The sequence below is a fragment of the Pezoporus occidentalis genome, unplaced genomic scaffold (genome assembly GCF_034315485.1).
Source record: "Pezoporus occidentalis ecotype Australia unplaced genomic scaffold, CSIRO_AGI_Poc_V1 ctg121, whole genome shotgun sequence".
Classification (NCBI taxonomy): domain Eukaryota; kingdom Metazoa; phylum Chordata; class Aves; order Psittaciformes; family Psittacidae; genus Pezoporus; species Pezoporus occidentalis.
Genome location: NW_026913006.1, coordinates 1,077,615 through 1,098,994, shown reverse-complemented (window position 1 = coordinate 1,098,994; position 21,380 = coordinate 1,077,615). Strand labels below are relative to the sequence as shown.

General features: G+C 41.9%; 1 protein-coding gene across 3 annotated transcripts in view; it reads left to right on the top strand.

The window, feature by feature from the left end:
• Positions 1 to 21,380, top strand: part of NELL1 (neural EGFL like 1) — a 289,435-nt gene that overhangs the window by 167,266 nt on the left and 100,789 nt on the right. For all 3 annotated transcript variants that reach the window (XM_062607252.1, XM_062607250.1, XM_062607249.1), the window contains exon 14: positions 3,818 to 3,940. In XM_062607252.1, coding sequence (XP_062463236.1) covers positions 3,818 to 3,940 — 123 coding nt within the window. The remainder of the gene's footprint in view (positions 1 to 3,817; positions 3,941 to 21,380) is intronic.

Sequence of the window (21,380 nt, the reverse complement as noted above, 5' to 3'; positions counted from 1 at the left end):
TCAAAACCAACGTGGACGGGGCTTGGAGCAGCCTGGTCTAGTGGAAGGTGTCCCTGCCTGTGGCGGGGGTTTGGAACTGGAAGAACTTTAAGGTCCCTTCCAACCCAAACACTTCTATGAGTCTGTGAAGGCCTTAGCTCTTCTAAATCATAACACAGCTTAATGTGTGCATAGAGGACACCCACAGTTGATACAGGTCATGATTGCACTGAGTCAGACCACACCGGTGGCGAGGATAGGTTTTCATAAAAGGAGGACTAATTTCTTCCACCCAGTGATCTTCTGAGTGCTCAGATAAATGCTGGGGAAAGAATGGACTTCATGGTCTTTGCTTTACAAGCTGGCCTGATTCAGGTTCAACGAAAATAAGATACTCTTGAGGATTTTGGGAAAAGTTCATGAAAGCTTTTGGGAATTCTAGAAGGTTTTTATGCAAATAGGTTTAAATGTGTATTTTGTGTATTAGCTCTGACTTGCTGGCTTCAAAACAGGGACAGATGAGCTGAAGCTTCAGAGATGATGTGTCTTTTCATATACCTCATGTCTGCTTGTAGGGAAAATAGATTAAGTAGAAGGTAATCCAGGCATTGATATTTGATTCTTCTTGTGATATCCTCACTTCATAGAGGATACCAGAGGTACAAGAAAGCAGCTGATGTTGTGTCTTTACCACTGACAAAGCATGGAATTAATTAGAGGTGGCAATGACCAGGATTCCTGAGTAATAGGAATGCTAACGCTGAAGCTAATTTTCAGAGATTTCATAAGCAAGATACTTGCTTGTAACCAAAGAGTGGTGTTGCTGTTGTAACTCTTCTTCTGAAATGGTACATGTTTTCTGAAATGGATATTACTAATCCAGGGGAATTAGTTTTGGGTCAAGAAATTTCATCCCACAGTACTGTCCTTCTTAGCAAGCTGCCAGTTCTTTTTGTCTTTGTTTGTAAGCTCCTTTTGTCTGTATAATATAACAAATAGAAGTCACAGAGTGATGGATGACTTCATTCACACTTAATGTTGACAGTTTCATTCCTGAGCATGGCAGCATATTTATTTACATCTACGTGTATATATGTGTGTGGGTATAAAATAAAGAAGACTTTTTCAAGTCCTCTTTCCTGTGCTTCTCACTTTCAGCTGAAGGGGAAATAGTCAAGGGAAGATAAGACTTTTGAGATTTTTGTCTCAGCTCTCACCTCATTGGTGCTTTGGAATGATGCTGTTTGTGACTCCTTTGACTTGTTTCAGTGTCCTTCTCTTCCAGTGTTTGATTGCTGTCAGTCTCATAATATTTACCAGAACATTAAAGGAGCAGCAGATTCCGTCTGAAGTGCTGGAATGGGTGATGTTCTTTGAAATTAGTCATAGTCTCCTTTGCGTTTAGACAAAACATGAGCGCACTTCCCATGCTCTCTTCCCAATGTGAACGCCAAGTGCTCCAAAGGATGGTCTCTTGTGAGGGAGAAGGAAACTGGAGCTAACTCCCTACTGACAGAATCTTAAGGATTTTTCCATTGGGACTAAAAGTTTTTTGTACCTTGCAGAAAAACAATGCATTCTCATTCTTATTGGGCATGTAGCAGCATCATCTATAGACATCTCCACACCAGGGAAAACTTAAAGTTCCCATTGTTGCAGCTCTATTTCTGCTAAGAAATCTTGGGATTCCTCATGCAGATACATTTACCTCAGTCCTCCTTGTGCTGGCAGCATCAGGATGTCCCAGGAAGGATGTTCCAATGTTCAGATTTGTTCCTAAATCTTCACATTATATCAGTTGAGAGAAAACCTGACGTCTGTTTTCAGTGTGATTGTGGCAAAGCAGCTTTATCAGGGCTCACTCTTCTGGTATTGTCACATCTGTACATCTGCGGGAGTGGTAAATGTGCTGATTCACAAGTCCTACAACAACACAGCAGAGTACAATCCCATGTGTATTTTGGCAAAACACTTTAGCCCTGGGAAATCTTTTGTTGATAGCTGAAGTGCTGAGCAGGTAATCAGCTAATTTTGGCAATTGTTTGAGTAGGAATGTTGTTGTCTGTGTAGGAGTTTGTCGCAAAAACATTTTCAGTTTAATCTGAATACAAACACATGCAAACTAATGGCAGTAACTAGGGAGACATTATGGAGAGGGTATCTCTTAAAAGAAAGCAGCATTCAGCTTCAACTGCCTGCTAAGCACTTCCCTGGAAGATTTTCTGTCTGACCCAGCACTCTGAGCACCCTGAGACCAGAATGGTAAGATTCAGGCTGTGGTACAGGTCATTCAAATATGAAGGAGAGAGCAGGCAGCCTGTGAAGCAGCCTGGCATTCAGAGGATGAGGTGTCTGAAAACTGGCAAGGAGCTGAGGGGAATTCCTAAGCAGAGCTCTGGACCAGCATGGACTAATAGCGTAAATGTAAGCTGCATTTATCAGCTGAAGCCAGGCGCCTTGGAATGAGTGTGTATGAGAGTTTCTTGCTTAAAGCAAAGAGTGAGCATATGTTGTTCTATCACTTTGATGTTCTTTCAAAGAGAATAGTTACAATCCATATTATTCTGTTGTCAAATGCATTTGAAAACTAGAAAACATATGTCGGGGACATGTTCTGCAAATAGTTATCAACAGTGTTGCAGAAGTATTTGGTTTAGAGGGTTCCTTGGAATCCACCATTCAACTTCATATTTCTCTTGAGTTATCTTGAAAGGGGCTGTCATTCTACCCTATAGCAAAGCGAGGGCATTGTGGAGCTTAACTTGACCCTAGCAAAGCCTCTGATCCTGTTGCCCTTAGTGGAGAGGTTCTTCCAAGGGGCTTAATTCAGAGTCTGTAAAAATGCGTGTTTTGCTCATGATTTAGAAGCACTACCTCTGTCTGTGGTCTGTAGAAGGCTAAATTTAGTCTGTAATCCTTTGAACATCCTTTATTCACTGCTGTATTTCAGCAAATCTTTAATTCCAGAAAGGGATACATTTTTCCTCACAGCTTGATGGTTTCAATTGCATAAATGAATCCTCTGGAGGAGGATTCCAGATGCTGATTTTTGATTGTCTCTTATCCTTTGTATGGTTTTAAGGAGTTTTACTGCATCCTTTTGATTCCACAGAACAAAACTGTAAATCCACCAGTGAAAAAGTGTGAAATATTCCAGTTTTCTTTCTGCAATCCTACTGCAGGAGGGAAACTGATAGCAATTGCAGAAATCAGTGATAAACTCCAGGGTCAGTTCCCTGCCACCTCTGACTGCCGCTTTGCCAGAACAAAGTGTAGCAAAGTGCAGGAGCTGCAGCAAATTAGGCTCAGTGGCAGTAGTTCAAGTTGCTGGATGAAAGAAACATCTGGCCCATTGCTCTGGGAGCCTTTTTGGGGTTTGATGCTATGAACGGTGCTCTAAAAATGTCAGATGTTATGTGCTGTTAGAGAAGGAGCTCAGCGTGTGTCACTGACAACTGAGCTGTGTGTTTAAAGGGTGCGCTGTTAGGGCTCCTCTTGGGTTCACTTATCCTGTATTTATGCTTCTCACTGTTGGTGATGGACACTGCTGTAAAAGTGAGTCTACACTGCAGATATTTTTCTGTGATGGGTCTTCGGCATGGTTGTACTTTGCCTGCTCACCAGTTCTTTGTTCCTGGTTTGAACCTCAGTGCTCCAGTGTCACTATGCACATGCTGCAGGGTTTCCTAACTAGACCAGGCCAGTCACTGACTCCAATGCCAAGCTCCCGTTGGGGCAACCTTGTCATTCCTCTTGGTTTTCAGCTGCCACAGCTGCCACACTTCAGAGCTCACTGCATTGCCTGTAACTTGTTATTCTTTTACTCCCCCCCATGCAGAGCATGATGAGTGTGGCAGCCGGCACCAGAGCTGTGATGAGAATGCTATCTGCACCAACACTGTGAGGGGACACAGCTGCACCTGCAAACCCGGATACGTGGGGAATGGGACCATCTGCCAAGGTGAGGCTGCACTTGAGGAACATGGCAGAGCAGCAGCTCTAGTTATGATTTCTGACAGTCACCCATGTTCTGATAATTTATGATGGCTGCTTTCCCTCAATGACGCGCTGTAAGATTTATCAGCTGGCAAATGGAGTATGGATGGAGGTGATGGGAATTGATTTGAACATAAATTCTTAGCAACAAGGAGATATATGTTTTGGAATGCTCAACCCCCCTTCTCATTTACTGTCACTGTATACTGTCATTTGTGCTAGTATCAATCAGCTTTGAAATGGTGTTAATTGCTTTATAAACTGTGGATGGTATGTGCTGTCACCTCTAGCTTTTAAAAGTTATCATAGAATCCTGGAATGGTTTGGATTGAAAGAGACCTTAAAGGTCGTCCAATTCCAATACCCAACCATAGGCGGGGATACCTTCCACTAGACCAGGTTGCTTCAAGTCCTGTCCAAACAGGCCTTGAACACTGCTAGGCATGGGGCAGCCCCAGCTTCTCTCGGCAACCTGTGCCAGCACCTCACCACCCTCACAGAGAAGAACTTCATTATATCTGACCTAAATCTCCCTGTTTAATCAGATGCCCTTTAAATTAAGAGTAATTGTCTTTTATGCTAACATCATTTGGTTTTCATTTGACTACTCACATCAAAATAGAGGTGTTTTGGTTTTAAATCTTTAAATCTTTTTAGCTGCCTTTTGAGATAGGTGTAAGGGGAAATAGAGGAAACAGTGTGTTCTGGTATTCTGACTGGGAAGCATAAATTGAAAAGAGAATTGGGAAGGGCTTTGCAGTCTAATAATAATTCAGGTCACCAGGGATAACAATAATCTGGCACTGCATGGGATAGATACTGTTGCAAACTAGCTAATGTTAGAACTGTGAACATTTTGTTAAGTATATACCACTCAATGTAAAGTAGCAGTCTGATTTTCTCATCCTGTGGCTCTGTGGTCACTTGGACTGCTAGTGTAAGATAATGTCCTGGGTTCAGCAGTAGCAGTCATGTTTCTCCTTTGTGGTAGCTGGTGCAGTGCTGTGTTTTGACTTCCAGCCTGGGAACAGTGCTGGTGATACCGATGTTTTTGGTTGTTGCTAAGTGATGTTTACCCTGACCAAGGACTCTGTGAGGCTCATGCTCTGCCAGGGAGGAGGGGAAGCCGGGAGGAAGCAGAGATGGGGCGCCTGACCCGGGCTAGCCAGGGAGGTATTCCATACCACATCACGTCATGCCCGGGGTGGGGGGTAACTGGGAGTTACCCAGAACGACATGGGCTTCCAGGTGGGACTCGTTTCTTGGCCGGTGGTATTATATTCTCTTCCCTTGTTATTTTCTCTTATCGTTGTTGTAGTTGGTAGTAGCGGTGGTGATTTGTGTTGTACATTGGTTGCTGGACTGTTCTTGTCTCAGCCCGTGGGAGTTGCACCCTTTCGATCCTCCTCCCCGTTCCTCTGGGAGCGGGGAAAGGGAGAGCCCTGGGGGGGTGGTGGGGGGGTGGTGGTGTGCCCTCGATTGCTCTCAGCCCGGCACCACTCACTGGGAGTGAGTGAACAAGCTGTCTGGCTAGGGTTTAAGCCACGACAGATATGTTCTTATTCTGCTGGTGGTAGCACCACAAACACCACTTTTGCCTCTGTTTGACCACGGCAATATGTTATCTGTTAGCAGTCATATGGGTTTTTTTGCACAAGTGCCAGGGTTGGCACATGGAAAGAGGTGTGAGCATGTCTGGACAACTACAGACTGCTTATGATGCCTTGTAGTAATTTGGGAGTTTCATCTTCAGGCAATAGAGATAGGGAAAAAACAGATAAAAGCCCAGGTGATAAGTTAATGTAATACCATCTGAAGATATGCTGAACGTTTCCCTCCTCCTTGAGTCATCTGTAAGTGACTGATAAATCCCTGTATGTTATGGATGTGTGCATATAGAATACAACTGCTACTGAAATAACTTATCTTTATAGTTCAATATGAAATCTTATTAATACTGTCTAGCAAAAAGATAAAAAGAAAAATAAGTTTATGATGAGAGAAAAGGACTGGCTTTGTGCCTAATCCTACAGTCTATTTCAACAATCCATTTTAGCAATGTTCTAAAAATGAAAATCAGAGTAACATTCCTCTTTGACTTTAGTGGATAGCACTGTGATAATCTTTATAAAAACCCCACCCTACTGTTATTTGTATTTTAGAGAAGAAAACATATGCATAGTTAAATTAAATTGCCTGGTGAACTACGGGTAAAGATAAAGAAATGACTGGCAGGAATTTGGGATGTTTGCATTTTTTTATGACCAGTGTGGAGAAATAAAAAGGACAGAAATAATCTGGAGAGGAATGTGGTGGTTGCTGGGGGTTTAGAAAGAATAACAAAACAAATGGGGAAGAGGAAAGCAAATATGTTTTTAAAAAGTCAGTATAATCAGGTTGTCACACTTGTTGAGTAGAAAACCAAATTTCATGCATAAGGAATTGCTTCTAGAACAGACTCTCAAATTAAAGACTGGATTGTGTCAAACCAGATGTGGAAACTGTCAGGAAGGAAGGTGATGGAAAAGACGCAGACTGAGACCAAATGCACTTCTGCATTAAAATAGCTACTCTCAGAGCTTAAGTGACATAAAAATGGAAAGAGGAGTGGAGATGAACACAAGAAAATCTTTATAAATGCACAGTTAACAGTATACAGACAGTGAGCCAATATAATAGAAATAAGACTTCCCTTCTGTGGTCATTCTCAATTTTGGTGCAAGAAGCATCCTTTAGCACCTCAGAAAGACACTGAAATTTTGGCAGTAGATAAGCACAGACTGAGGCTGAGGCTGAGGTGACCTGAAATGATAGGGCAGGATAAGGCTGTGCCAGCACCATTAGGAAATTTGACAGAATTAGACAGGTTATATTTTAGGATTGGTTCAGAAAATGAGAAGTAATACAGGGAGATCTTTGCTGGAAGAAATTACAGCATGAAAGGCAGAGGACAGAGGTATAACTAGTTGAATTGAGGAATGCTGAATCTACAGATTGAAGTTGCTTGTTTCTGTGAAGGAGACGCTGGATAAAAAGTGAAAATAACCAGGAGTGATTTGGGAATGAGAAGTTGTAGGTGGGTAATGGGAGACTCATGCCATGCCCTTTCGCAGATTCCTGTGTAAATTACAGCATTCACAGGTGAGTGTGGAATAAAGACAATTGGAGCAATTTCACTCAACTTAAGGATAGGATTTGATGGTGCAGCAAAAAGGCTGAACTTAGGGTAGAAGTGAGAGGTGATAAATACTGGTTTAGCAACTGAATGTTTTAGTTTAAAGGAAAAAGAAAACAGAAGCAAGTGTGATGGCTTAATGACTGTGTGGGATAACACAGGACTTTGCAGCATGCCTGTTGGGATAGACCTGGTAGGAAATCAGTGTTTAGTGGCAATGGTTTGGTGAAAGAAATCTTAGTTTTCTGGGACAACCAGGTTTATGAATAGCCTGTCACCTATGGACAGGGCTGTGTGTGCAAAAGTAAAATTCCATCATGTAGAAAATGGGTAAAACTCCCTGTCATGACTCTGACTGGAGAACTGGGGATCATGAAGAGAGATAAATAGCATATTTAGGCTCTAAAGGCTCTTGGTCTGTGTCCTGTTGCAGTGTTTGTGTGTGACATCTTGGCAGGCTTTGAATCTGGGAGGCTGGGAAACGTGTGCAGGGAAGTGTCTTTCTCTGCTTTTTGCCTTGAGAAGTTCTGGTTCTAGTTCCTCTCGGCAGCTGTGTTGCACACTGTTGTTTAAGCCCAGCTGGCAACCCAGAACCACACAGCCACTCACTCACTCTGCCCCTCTTCCCCCCCCAGCTCCCAGAGGGATGGGGAGGAGAATCAAAAGAAAGTAAATCCACGGGTTGAGATAAGAACAGTCCAGTAACTAAGGTATAACACAAATCACTACTGCTACCACCAATAATAATAATGATAAGCGAAATAACAAAGGGAGAGAATACAACACCTCACCAGCTGCCGACTGATCCCCAGCCCGACCCGAGCAGTGATCTAGCTCTTCTGGGTAACTGCCCCCAGTTTATATACTGGGCATGACGTGCTGTGGTAAGGAATACCTCTTTGGCTAGTTTGGGTCAGGTGTCCTGTCTCTGCTTCCTCCCGGCTTCCCCTCCTCCCTGGCAGAGCATGAGACTCACAAAGTCCTTGGTCAGAGTAAACATTACTTAGCAACAACTAAAAACGTCTGTGTTATCAGCGTTGTTCCCAGGCTGAAAGTCAAAAACACAGCATTGCACCAGCTACCAAGAAGGAGAAAAATGACTGCTACTGCTGAACTCAGGGCACACATGCTGTGGAAGTGATGTGTGGAAATGGGATGTGCCATTTGTCAAAACATGAGGGACCTTGTGCTCCACGAGCTACTTTACCTTAGTGAGATGGGAGCTGGAGAAGATTTGCTGTGGGATGGACAATCACACAGTTTAGCAGAAGTTAATTACAGAGCTTGTGCCTTGTTCCGCAGCCAAGGTATATTAAAACATCAGCAAGTTTCCTAAAATAACTGATGACATTTGGGATTAAATGCTCTAAAACAAGCCAACCAACCCCGATGCCACCCACCAGATCATGTAGGGGCTCTTGAGCTGACTTCTGTGCATGAACAATGTGTGAGTCACCATCAAGGTTCCGTTGCCATCAGTTGTTTTCTGTTGTATGAGGAAACCTGGATTTGATACACAAGCCTTGCCCCAGCTCTTGGGGTTTTGTTCCAAATATTTGTTTTAATGTATATTTTCTGCCCATAGTAGACCTTATAGATTATCAGAAAAACAGAAGTGGCCTTGAATATAGTTCAGTGGTAAACAGTAGCAATTCTTCTGAAGCATGGATGAAGTGTGTTTGCTAATCTCTTCAGGTGTCTCTCTGTCATGCACTTAAACAAGTGTATTTTTCGTTGTACTTCTCTGTTTTACTGGTATCGTTGTCTACCAGGTATATTTAGTGTACTGTTAATTTAGTAGTTTCTACTTAGGTGTGGATTTACTAGAATGATTAAATAAGGTGGATTTAGTTACAGTCATAAACCTTAAATGTGTGCAGTATGACCGATGCATGGGCAGAGAAACATCACGTATTGTGAAATAAAAATGAAACCAGTGATTACTCTAACCAGTATTCAGGCGGTAGAATGGTTTATTTCTCTAAGAGTTTAGAATACCCCCCAGTTATATTCTTCTGCAGCATTTCACAGGAGACACTAAAGGGATTACAATTCTGTATGTGGAGGAGTCTTAAAGATGAAAGCCATTATTTTTAAGTGGCTTCGTGGTTCTTGTGTTATCTGAAAGTCTGTATGAGTATCTTCATTGTACTGTGGTTCTTTGTATATATTTGCCTTGAAAGGTGTGTTTGGGAGTGTGGTTGTTACTGATGAACTTGTTGGTCACGTCATGAATATACTTATGGGAAATCTGATATGCAAAGTAACCATGTTTTGAACAGATAATCTTACTGTTTTTATAAGGTAATGGGAATGATCACATGGAGTCATTATTCATAGTACACTCAGAATGTTTACTGGTGGTCTGAGTATGTCACAGGCTTGAAAATTGCTGCTTTGATGTAATTTGGCCTTAATAAATGGTAATTGATGAACATGTTGTTTTAACAAAAGGCAGTCTGAGAGCTTTCTTCCATTGCAGGTTTCTTTGTTTCCAAGTAGGTATTTTTTTCTAAAGTGATTCTTCCTCTGTAATCTATTTAATAATCTGACAGACCAGCTCATGAAAGAAGTTGCCTATATTCTTGTGTGTAGGCAGGATAGTAATAGTGTAGGAAATAGATGACTAAAACCAAAGAAATGTTCATCTCTTCTGAAGTTTCACCTGATATGAAAAAGAGTAGTTTTAGTAAGAGCTGAAGAAGAAAAAAAAGAAAAAGATCAGTCTCTTGGGTTATTTCTGTGCTGGGTTGCTGCTTTTGTGTCCCTTTTACATTGACATCAGCAATGCTAAGATAGATTAACTTTAAATGCCAGCAGTGTGAGACAGTCAGATGTGCTAGTATCTTGATATTAAAGCATATCAGACCACTGTAAGGTAACTGTCTGTCACTTAGGTTTATGTTTTTCCATGTATGTGTGTCTGCTGGTGGGGAGTTGAAAGCTTTTATGGAGCATTGGAGTGGGTTATGAATAGTATGTAGGCCAAGACTAAAGTGCAAAGCAGCAAACGTGTCTTCCCCTATAGCCTTTGATATTTTGAAGCTGTAAGGCTTTGAACAGTTGATATGCCTCATCACAGTTTTAGTTGCTGGTTTGGTGTTAAGAGTCACAAGTCTCATGAAAGAATAAGGGAGCTTTGACTCATGCTGAGATTCTCATCTTCATTCTTCAGTCTTGAGCTTTGTGTAGGTTTTTATCCGTAATACACAGTGAATAAACCACTGACAAAGCAAATGAGTGTATTGATGTGCATTTTAGTGTCACCTGGCACATGTGCAAGATACCACAGCAAGTGTAAGACACAGAATAGTCACACTGGTTGAGTGAAGCATTGTAGATGTGACTGATTGGATCATTTCAAACCAGTATATAGTTATACAACAGTGCAATTATAAATCTTTCAGGTTTTTCATTCTAAAACCAGCATGGTTGAACTCAGAATCAAGACAAAATGACTGAAGCCATCAAATTTTCTATAGCCTTAAGTCCACTGTATTGATAAAAACAACAAAATATTGCAATTTTAATATAAAACACTATTTTTTCATGATGAGATCGTTATCAAGTGTGGTACATTCATTACATTTGCTACGTTTGTGTGTGGATTTTGAGTTCTATAAATTGCCTCTGTATGTTATTTGAAGTTACTTTTTAGGCTCCTTCACTCCTAATGTTGCTCTTGGTTTGGTTTTGGACTGTAATGATTTCAGTGAAGTGATTTATGATACTGTTTTCTTGCCCATAAAACCTCATCACCCAGATGTAGTTGTGTGAGATGCTGAATTTCAGGCCTTGTTATTTTTGTACTAAGAGCTAAGCTCTACATTTCTACCCCTATGCAGTCCAATTCTACAGCCTTTCTAAGGGCACAATATTTCCTGCTGATTGGATCCTGTTCTGTGTGAGAGATTGTCCAAGATGATTTAGAATGCACATCAGTTATGAAAATAGCTCATTTAAAACCCATGATTAAGGTAACTTGTCAGAATTCAGATCCTCATCTCTTTGCTGTCACAAATTGTGTCAGTGCTCTGGATTTAGAGCTGATTTGGAAAGAGTGTAGCACTGATTTGTTGCTTGCTGAAGAATTGCTTCAGTCCAGAGTAACTGTTGTGTGTGTGAAAGCAAGAAAATGCTGTAGTTATCTGAAATACTTTAAAACTTAATCTGACAGGATTTTCTGCTTATATGAGTGAGTCCAAAGGGCACAGCAGACCTGTTCACCAATGTCTGTGAGATTCTGAACAGGAATTTCTCTGGTTGACTCACTTGCTTATTGTCTCCCATTGCTTTGGTTCCCATCTGTTTGTTTAAATCAGCAGCTCACTCTCGGATCCCGGTCCTATAGGGCATGTACAAAAGAATTATAAGGTGATGACACATTAATAGGCATGTTCCCCATGACCTCTTGGTCAGTAAAGCTGGGTTGTACAGGAACTTGGGACTTAAAGCTGGGTTGTACAGGAACTTGGGACTATTTCAACATTGATTCCTTTCTCTCTCTCTTTTTTTTTTGGTTGTTAAAGAAGTAGTTAATAAAAGCCAAAATATGGGGGTTTTACATTATAGTTAATGTCTGCACCATATACTGAATTCATTTCCTACACTGTTAGAGATCATCTCATGGAAGAGGTCCTTCTGTCTGCGGTAGGTGTATCACTTCCCAGGTCTTTCTTACAGAACCCCTTGAGGATCCCAACCCAAAGTCTCCTGAAATCAAGAAGAGACTTTCTAATGTTACTAGAATGATTCATTCATGTTACTCAAACTAGTACTCTTTTCCTTCTTCTGTAGTATTAGAATGTGAAATTTGGACAAAAATGATCAGTTGAGTCCTCAAAGACACCCTTCATTCCAAGAACCCATTTGCTGAGCTCTGCTGCTTTTGACAGGGAAGCAGTAGACGTTGTGTTCAGTCATTTGGTCTGCAGTACTGTCTGCTTTAAACTTGTGACCCTTATGATGTGTGAAGCCCAGTCTGTTCAGATCTGTGACTCTCCTGGCCTGCCCTGGGAACTTGCCATGCTATTCTTCGGAACAAAGTACTTATTTTTTCATGGTGGGTGGGAAACATCAGTTCAGCGAGAGCATCTTGAAATATGAAGTGCACAAAGTCTGTTGTACTGTGGGCTTGACTCTTGCTGCAATAGGAACACAAAAGCAACAGCAGCACAGTACTTGTTCTCTCTCCTGTTAAATCAGCTATAGTGTGCAACCATTTCAGGGTTAATGTCTATGGAACAGGCACATTAAAAGGCAAGAGTATGCCAAACCCATGAAATTCTTCTTATGCCCTGTAGACCATAACCAAACAGTACTGAAAACTGAATATGAACATCTTTCCCCCAGTGTAAAGTGAGAGCACTGCCGTTACTGGTTTTGGCAATAGTAGTACTACTACTGCACTGTCACCCCAACATGGAAGTACTTTTTCACACAGCACATCATGAATCTGGAGAACCTTTGGTCACAGGGTGGTGAAAACAGTGGACAGGTTGAAAAAGCTGCTGCATGTCAGAAGAACCCAACCAGCGGGTACACAGTATTTGGTTTGAGGAAGGTCTTGGGTAATCCTTAGGAAGTGTCACCAGATCTTTGCCCTGCTCTTTGCCTTGATGCTTATGCTGGGTTGCAGTAAGAGAAGGGATGCTGTGCCAGTCGGCCCTCTGGAATGACCTAGGGCTTTGTTGTTGTGTTGCTCTGGCCAAAATGGTTATTAGAACAATCCATTTTGGTAAGAACAGCAGTAGCCATTTATTACTATATTTTTTATTTGTACAAAGGGGTGACTGAGATGTTCAGTGGAAGTTTGTGGAGCTGTTCTTTACTATCCCAGTGGAATAGACTCCAGCCAGAAGACTTCTTTCAGCTCCTGTTCCTGGGAGTTTCACACATTAAGGTAAACCAAGGTAGAAACATGAAGTTATTTGTCAGACATGGCACACACTGTCAGTACCTGATCCAGAAGTCAGATTTTGTTCCCAGACTGAGAGGTCGTTCCCTGAGCCTTTGGGCTGTTATTTTTCCATGGAAACTATCAGAAGTATTGAAACAATACCTAAGGAATAAAACCAAAAGAAATCTTAAGTCTCCAAAAGAAGCATTTGGAGATACCTAGAATGTAGGTCACCAGTCTTAAGTCACTTGCAGCTCCTGGTGAAATGCAGTCCATGCTGATAAAATCATGGATGGTGTGTGGGGTTGTCCTCATCCCTCTGCCTCATTCAGTGCACAATAGAGACACATCAATCAGTGAAGGAGATGAAATCTTGAAAGTGGTCATTGAGTATTTATTATTTTTGTCATTCATTGTGTGACCATATTACTATTAGCTACTATCCCAGTATCTGTACTGAATGTAGAATGTTACCAGCTCCTTCAGAAACCAACCTGTCTTGTTCTTATCAAGTGATTGCAATTTAATGCAAATGTACCTCACCTGTCTTTGCACACTGAGATGATTGGGAGACATGGCAAAAGGCATATTCTTCAAATCTCTGTGTCAAAGAAGGGGCCCAGGGATGGGGAGAAAAGTGTAAAAAAAGGAAAAAAATGTCTGCCTGTTACTCCTTTGAGAAATAGGTGTATTGTTTGCTATAGTGCAGTTTCTGGTAGATCTCCCCCACAAGAAAAACTCAATTACAAATGGTTTATTTGACCACATTGCTTGGTACTTTATAGTAAGGAAAATTTGGATTGCCTGGCACGTAGGTATCGCTTACTCTGTTTGCACAAGTTATGTTGGTTGGTTTACTGCTTTTGGAGGTTGCATTTATTTGTGAAGCACAGGGAAGGGCACATGTGGAAGCCACGCAGGATGTTTGATGGGACAATTTGCATATTTTTGCCTGGAAAGATTCTCCAGTTGAGCTGTTTCACAGTGGTGCTGTGTTTTAGCCTCTGCAAGATGCTGAACAGTTGAGGCCCCCCCTGTGTGTCTGCAGAGTTCTTATCTAAAATGTTCAGTGATACAAATAATAAATGTGGCTGTGTTAAGGGAGCGTATGGTAACTACAAGAGTAATGGCAACTCAAACAGTAGACTGCAAATGGTACCTGAAAGAAATGTTACAGTGAAAAAAAAGTGTATTCCAGAACCTACTGAAAAAAAAAATGGTGCTTTGAAGACTGTATCATCAAAAGGAATTACTGGGTGAATTGAGTACATGAACTACAAGAAGAATGTGAATTAGAATAGCTTAGAACATGTTATATGCAGAGGGAATTTGAAGTTAAACCAATTCGAGGTGGGAATTGAAGGGGTGCCACTTTTCAGTGTCATTTAAAATTCAGTCATCCCAGAGTAAAAATGAACAACTTGTATGCCATAAAACCTGAGGGGTTTTGTTTAAGTATTCCTGAAGGGCTGGAGCTGTGTGACCTGTGTTGTTGTTCTGCATCTGAGTGTGTCATCTTGATGGGGCTTGCAGTTTTCTCTCTTTTTTGCCTTTTTGGTTGTGTGCTTAAAAATGGGAATTGTCAGGCTGCATTTTTGAAGCTGAACTTCAGAACTCTTTATTTGAAGGCTCCATGTGTTACACAGGCACATCAGGTAGGGCTTGAAACTTTAAAAGTATGTCAGATGCACAAATGTACCTTATTTTTTAAGGTAAAAGCAATACACATGCATATCTTTGTGCAAGTCCATCCTACCCATCTTCTTAGCCTGTTAGTTAGGCTGTAGCCTCAAGGGTATATGTATATGCCTCCCATAGATTATTAGATGCATTTGCTGCCAGTGATGAGCAGACTGGATAACTCTTCTTGCCTGTCACTTGTACTATTAAAACATATCTGCCCATTTGCTTGAGCATAGGATGGCACAGTGCCTGGTGGCTTTGGAAGGAGCTGCTGTGAGTGGAAACTCCTTTCACTCTGCATTAATTACAACGGTTTACAAATGCTCATTAATTTGCCACTGTTATTCCTGAAGCATGTGGCTACTCTGCTTTCCTGACACCCGTTATTTCCTCCCTCTGAACACAACAAAGGAAACAACAGTCATCTGATATTGCCATGGCACACGTTACTTTCCAATAAAAGATGGAGGTAATCAAGTCAGTCCTGCATGCACAGCGCAGTGTTCCCTGAGCTGTCAGAGAGGCAAGTGAGAACACTCCTAATGTGGTAATTTTAGACCTGACTGAACAAGGTATGTGTCTAACTAAAAGTAAGTGATTAACTCCAATGAGACTACTCACATAATTAAGCTTAGATGTTTAGTTTTGTGCTGAATATGCTTTGTTGTGTTTCTGTTGCACCGGTAGAACACAGAGCAAGCATTCATCTTCTGCTGGGGGTGTCAAGGGGAGGTTGAGTTCATAGTATCTGAAGAAAGAAAAACTGAATAGCCAAATCTCCCCATTGCTTCTCTTTGAATCCTTGGCAAATAGAGTGAGCTTAGAAGAAGATTTAAAAACTAATTTGCAGTGACATCACAGAGGAGTAGTTTGAACCAAATAAAACTGAGTGGGAATCTGTAAGTGGTTGCTAATGGTTATTGCCAAGTGGTTTTGAGTGCTCCATTATTTATTTATTCCTTTACTGCTGTGAAAGCACTGGAATTGAGAAATATCTCAGATGTTAAGGTTTGATCCACTGAGTATTTGCACTTATTTCATGAAATGTTCGTCAGGTCACAGGAAAAGAAACAACAAAGCACCTGCATGCAGCTGGAGCAGAGGACAGACATGGTTTCCCAGCTTTTATGGACGCTTGCTGCAACCACTAACATGGGAGTTACACATGCTTGCACATACTTTCTGCTCCCGTGTTTCCCATGTGTCCAGTTGTGGGATGAGAAAGATGGGAAACCTCTCTTGTTTCTCTCTAAACCTCTCTTGTTTCTCTCTTGTTTCTGTCTGCTGTTTACAGACAGAAACCAGAGCTCTGGGTTTCACTCCTTAAGCAGTGAGGGGGAGTTACTCTTGTGCTTCCCCAGCTCCTGGGCAAGTGCTTCAGCAGCAGATAGTTACAGGGGGCACTGGCAATGACATGTCCCAGTCACTTTGATGTGTATGGACCTGTGTGGCTTCAGGCTGGAGGCTCTTTGTCAGTGCTTTCTATGAGACTCCTGGCAGACTCTCGGGGCACGTGGGCACGAGGTCAGTAGGGTTGGGAGTCCACAGACTGAGGCATGTTGTTTCTTGCCTATTCCAACTGTGCCAGAGTGTTGCATGTTGCCTCGAGATTTCTGTGCAGAACAGAGGTGCCGACATTGCTCATGGCGCTTGGTGGGTTGGCTGGGAGACAAGCCAAGGGACAGGGTGGATTTGGGGCATTTTTGGGTGTAGTTGCCTCTATTCTGTCCATGCTGCATTTGAGACACGTGAGTGCTGTTATGGATCTTTCCCTGTATGTTTTTGCTTTACCTGTGACTGATACTGTGATAGAATGGGTTGGGTTGGAAGGGACCTTAAAGATCATCTAGTTCCAACCCCCAATATCACTGTTCCTATTGGTCTGAGTATCTACTGGGGAGAGCTGCAACCAAGCAATACAGTGAATTCTACGTAATGTGTGAAATCAATTGCATGAAAACAAGTGTTTGTCACTGATAAAGGTAAATTTAGAAATCAGTAAGCAGTGTTTCTTTGTGCCAAGTACTTAAAACTAAAGATTGCACATTAAGCACAAGTATGATACACATCTGGAAATACAATTTCAGGTACTTTTATGATGTGTTTCTAAGCTCTGAACTGAGATTTTGCTTTTTTATAGGCTTCAAAATCTTTTACATGGCTGTGTTCCAGCAGTCAGTGAGAAATATGCTGGCCTTCGGTGAATGTAGAATGTGACTGAGCTTAATGTTAGCAAACCTGGCATATTTTATCTCCATCTGAATGTAGTTATTTAATTGTTATTTAAGCCTTGATGTACTTTCTGACACTGTGACCCTCATAAACTGTGTAAACTGTTTCCTAGGTCATACTGGATGGGTTCAGGAAGACTCCTGTCTTCTCTAGATAGCTGTGCCAGGCACATGCTAATGAAGTGATAGAAGAAGATAAATAGTTTGTTTTTGCCTTGAAAAGTGTGTTTGGCAGCTAATATTTCAAACTGCTGCAAGAGCTGAAGCTGCTACTGCTGCTTGTGCAGGTATCGAAGAAAAAGCATCTTCATCACAGGTTTGTTTGTGTTTAAAGCTCACATGCATTCTTCTGGCAGTTCCCACAGTTGATTTGCAGTGGGCTGCAATGCTCTGCAAGATCGAGTGTCACAGCTTGCATTCATGTGTCTCATACTGGCCACTTCAACCTACTGCAAAAGCAACGTTTATCTCCACTTAGCTAAGCCACTTAAGTACTTCTGTCACCCACAGGCTGACTTTCCTGCACAAGGATGAAAAGTACTTCTGATTTGAGGGAAATTACTTTAACCCTACAGTTGTAACACACTAGTTTACAAAGTGTGCAGTAGATGGAGGATGCTGCAGTTGGTGCCTATGCAGGCAGTTGTTCATCTGGCCTTGAACACCACCAGGGATGGAGCATTCACAACCTCCCTGGGCAACCCATTCCAGTGCCTCACCACCCTTACAGTAAAGAACTTCCTCCTTATGTCCGATCTAAACTTCCCCTGTTTAAGTTTGAACCCGTTTGTCCTTGTCCTGTCACTACAGTCTCTAATGAAGAGTCTCTCCCCAGCATCCCTATAGCCCCCCTTCAGATACTGGAAGGCTGCTATGAGGTCTCCACGCAGCCTTCTCTTCTCCAGGCTCAACAGCCCCAACTTTCTCAGCCTGTCTTCATACGAGAGGTGCTGGAGCCCCCGATCATCCTCGTGGCCCTCCTCTGGACTTGTTCCAAGTTGGACAGAGCCTTGGGTGACATGGTCTAGTGTGAGGTGTCCCTGCCTGTGGCAGGGGGGTTGGAACTTGATGATCTTAAGGTCCTTTCCAACCCTAACTATTCTGTGATTCTATGTGGACAGTGACATTTCATATTCATGGAGTTATAGGATGGTTTGTTTGGAAGGGACCTTTAAAGCACATCCAGTCCAAACCCCCTGCAATGAGCAGGGACAAAATCAACTAGATCAGGTTGCCCAGAACCACGTCCAGCCTGGCCTTGAATGTCTTCAGGGATGGTGAAACCACCACCTCTCTGGGGAACCTGTGCCAGCATTTTACCACCCTCATTGTAAAGAATTTCTTCCTCACATACAGCATGAATCTCTCCTCTTTTAGTTTAAAACCATCACCCCTCCCGTCACAACAGGCCCTGCTAAAAAGTCTCTCCCCATCTTTCTTTTAAGCCCCTTTTAAGAGCTGCAATGCTGCAATAAGATCTCCCAGAGTTTACTCCAGGCTGAACAACCCCAATTCTCTCAGCTATTCCTCATAGCAGAGGTGCTCCATCCCTCTGACGATTTCTGTGGCCCTCCTCTGGGCCCTCTCCAGTAGTTCCATGTCTTTCCTGTCCTGAGGACTCCACAGCTGGATGCAGGACTGCAGGTGGGGTCTCACCAGAGCAGAGCAGAGGGGCAGAATCACCTCTCATGACCTGCTGGCCACACTCCTTTGGATGCAGCCCAAAGTATGTATGATTTGTTCATGAGGACTCTCAAATGCTCATTCAGAGGCTTTAACATGGCCCTTTTAACATATGGTAAATGGCTGTAGATGTGGAAATGTCCTCCTGGAAAGGAGGAAAGTAGAAACTTTGATGCAATGATATTTGAGTTCTGCTTACACTTGGCAAAGAGAGAATCTTCAGCTTCTCTGGAGCATTGTGCAAGGTCCATTTTTTTTCTTTGTATTTAGTAACTTGAACTCAATGTAATCTATCATGCTTACACTATTGTTTGTATGTAAATAAGTTGCTAACATAATGACCAGAGTTACTGCTGAGCGCAGCCTACCTGCCTTCTCATGCAAGTCCCCAGTTAAACAATCAACCTCATTCAGTCATGTTAGGTGTTTCCCAGTGAACTATAATGATTTTAAAAGCCTTCCAGTAAGTCAGGTGAGTCTTTCTCATAAATGTATGATAATTTTATTGGTGATGAATTACACATACATACCTTCTGCTGACAGGGTTCTTTGCATTTCACTTGCCATGTCTACCAGATCTCTTTTCTTTTGATTGTGTAATTTCAAGGATGCAGGGAAGTGAGGACTGGGTATGAAACCATGTGAAGACACAGATCTTGTTAGGTCTAACATGAAGCTTAATGTGGTTTCCCCACTGCCCAAAATCAGTGTGGACATTTGGAAGGTTAAAATCTGATCCTCAGCACTTGCAGATGACATTTATTAATCTCTCTATGTAGTTGTGGATTTAAACAGTGCTGAAAGAAGTGTTTGTGCAATACAGTTGCACTATTCCACATTTGAGATGACTGCTGCATTGCCAAAATAGTGTTCTATTGCAAACCTGCTTCTTCTAAGATCTGATAGAAGCCAGAAATCTGTATTTTTAAATGAAATGTAGGAATTTCAAGTGCATGTCAGTGCAAAAGAGTAATGATTTGTTGAGCTGCTCAATTGTTTTAAAAGAAATGAGGACTCTGTAACTCCCAAATCAAAGAGAGAGTTGACTTTAGCTTCTTTTGACATGAAGCTGTTTTCATTGTGTAGTTAAATACATACTGCGATGAATTCCTAAGGTTTGGAGCTGCTTTTGTGGATAGTATCACTTGAATAGCTTTCTCTTTGTCTATAGGCATAAGAATAAATCATAAAATGATCTATTAGGAAGACTATAAGGGCCAATAGTGCAGTACTGTTGCACTGAGTTGTGTGTGATTGTGACAGCAATTGCTTGGGTTTAGGGACAAGGGAAAAATGTTATTTAATACTATTTTCTTTTTTGACTGAGGTAATTTGCCATGCTTTATATTGCTACATGGATAGCATAGTCTGTGGAATTTTTGTGTTAGGGCAAACATTATGAAACTGACACCAGCTTTTGTGGTAGTATTTGCAGAATCATAGAATCATTAGGTTGGAAAACTCCCTTAAGATCATTGAGTCCAACCCAGAGTGGTTTCAGTGGTCAAATGGGGACAATACCAACAGTGGCCATAGAATGCGCTGTCTCTGCTTTCATCAGCCTGTTTCATGTGATCCCATCACATTCAGTCTATACTGAGTGCTGCACGGCTGAGCTGGACTGCTGAGTTGTGTGGTCCCTGTATTCTTTTGTGTGACTTGATAAATACATAGGGGGAGGGAGAACTGAGCAAGTTCAGTAGCTCCATGAGACAGAAACCTCATCCGTTCTCTGCTCTGTGCTCTTCGAGTCAATTGGATCAGTCAGGTCAAAATTGGCTCCTCTCCCCTGCGGGATCCCAACTTCTGGTTGTTCAATGCTTCTGCCCACAGAACAAACAGAGACTGTATTTTGTACCCGTTATTGGCAGTGTCTCAGCACAGCAGTTAATAAGGGTATGGAAACAAGTCCGTTACTAATGCCTGTCACTGCCTGCAGCCACCGCAGCAGCGCCTGGGCTGCTGAGAAACACAGGACAGGGTGATCCAAGGAAGCAAAATAACACAATTGTCTGTTTCCCTTCTCATCTCCTATTTTCCTGTCTGATTTTAATGACACAGTGGACATACTCCAGCCCTTGGAGATATCTGAGATTGTCTTTGATTATTTCTTTTTTTCTTTCTTTCCGACTGCCATCATTGCAGGGGAGCCTCTGCTGAACAGGCAGGAGCTGTCATGGAGGTGTCCTTTATATTGGTTCAGAAAGCAACCAGCTAACGGAGTTGTAGAGCAAACGCTTTAGGTTTGATCTTCCACAGAATGAGGAATATTAACTGTATTGGAGCATTTATTTTACACCAGTAAAGGAGTATATTAAGGTCCCTGTTTGTGCTGAGTCTCCCAGGTGGCAGCACAAAATGTTGCCTCACAACTGGGACAGCATTTTTTTTGCTGCCATGTGATGCTGGGGGTTAGCCTGGCTTTTTAGCTTATTGGATAGGAGGATACCTCAGTGTATTTGTTTTATTGGTTTTCGAAAAATACATGCTGTGAAATTAAATGAATAGTTAAATACTAAACTATTAGGAAGAAATGCCGCTTTAGTGTCTTTTAGACTAGAATTTCTCAAGATAAATACTTCTGATTTAAAATTCAGCATCCACTACAGACCAAATAGACAATTATTTTAACATGGTGTTTGTTTCTTTGCTACTTAATTTAGTGTGGATGAAATCTGGAATGACGGTCATAAAGGCACAAGTCCTCAACTCGGTCTCTACTTGGTGTAACATT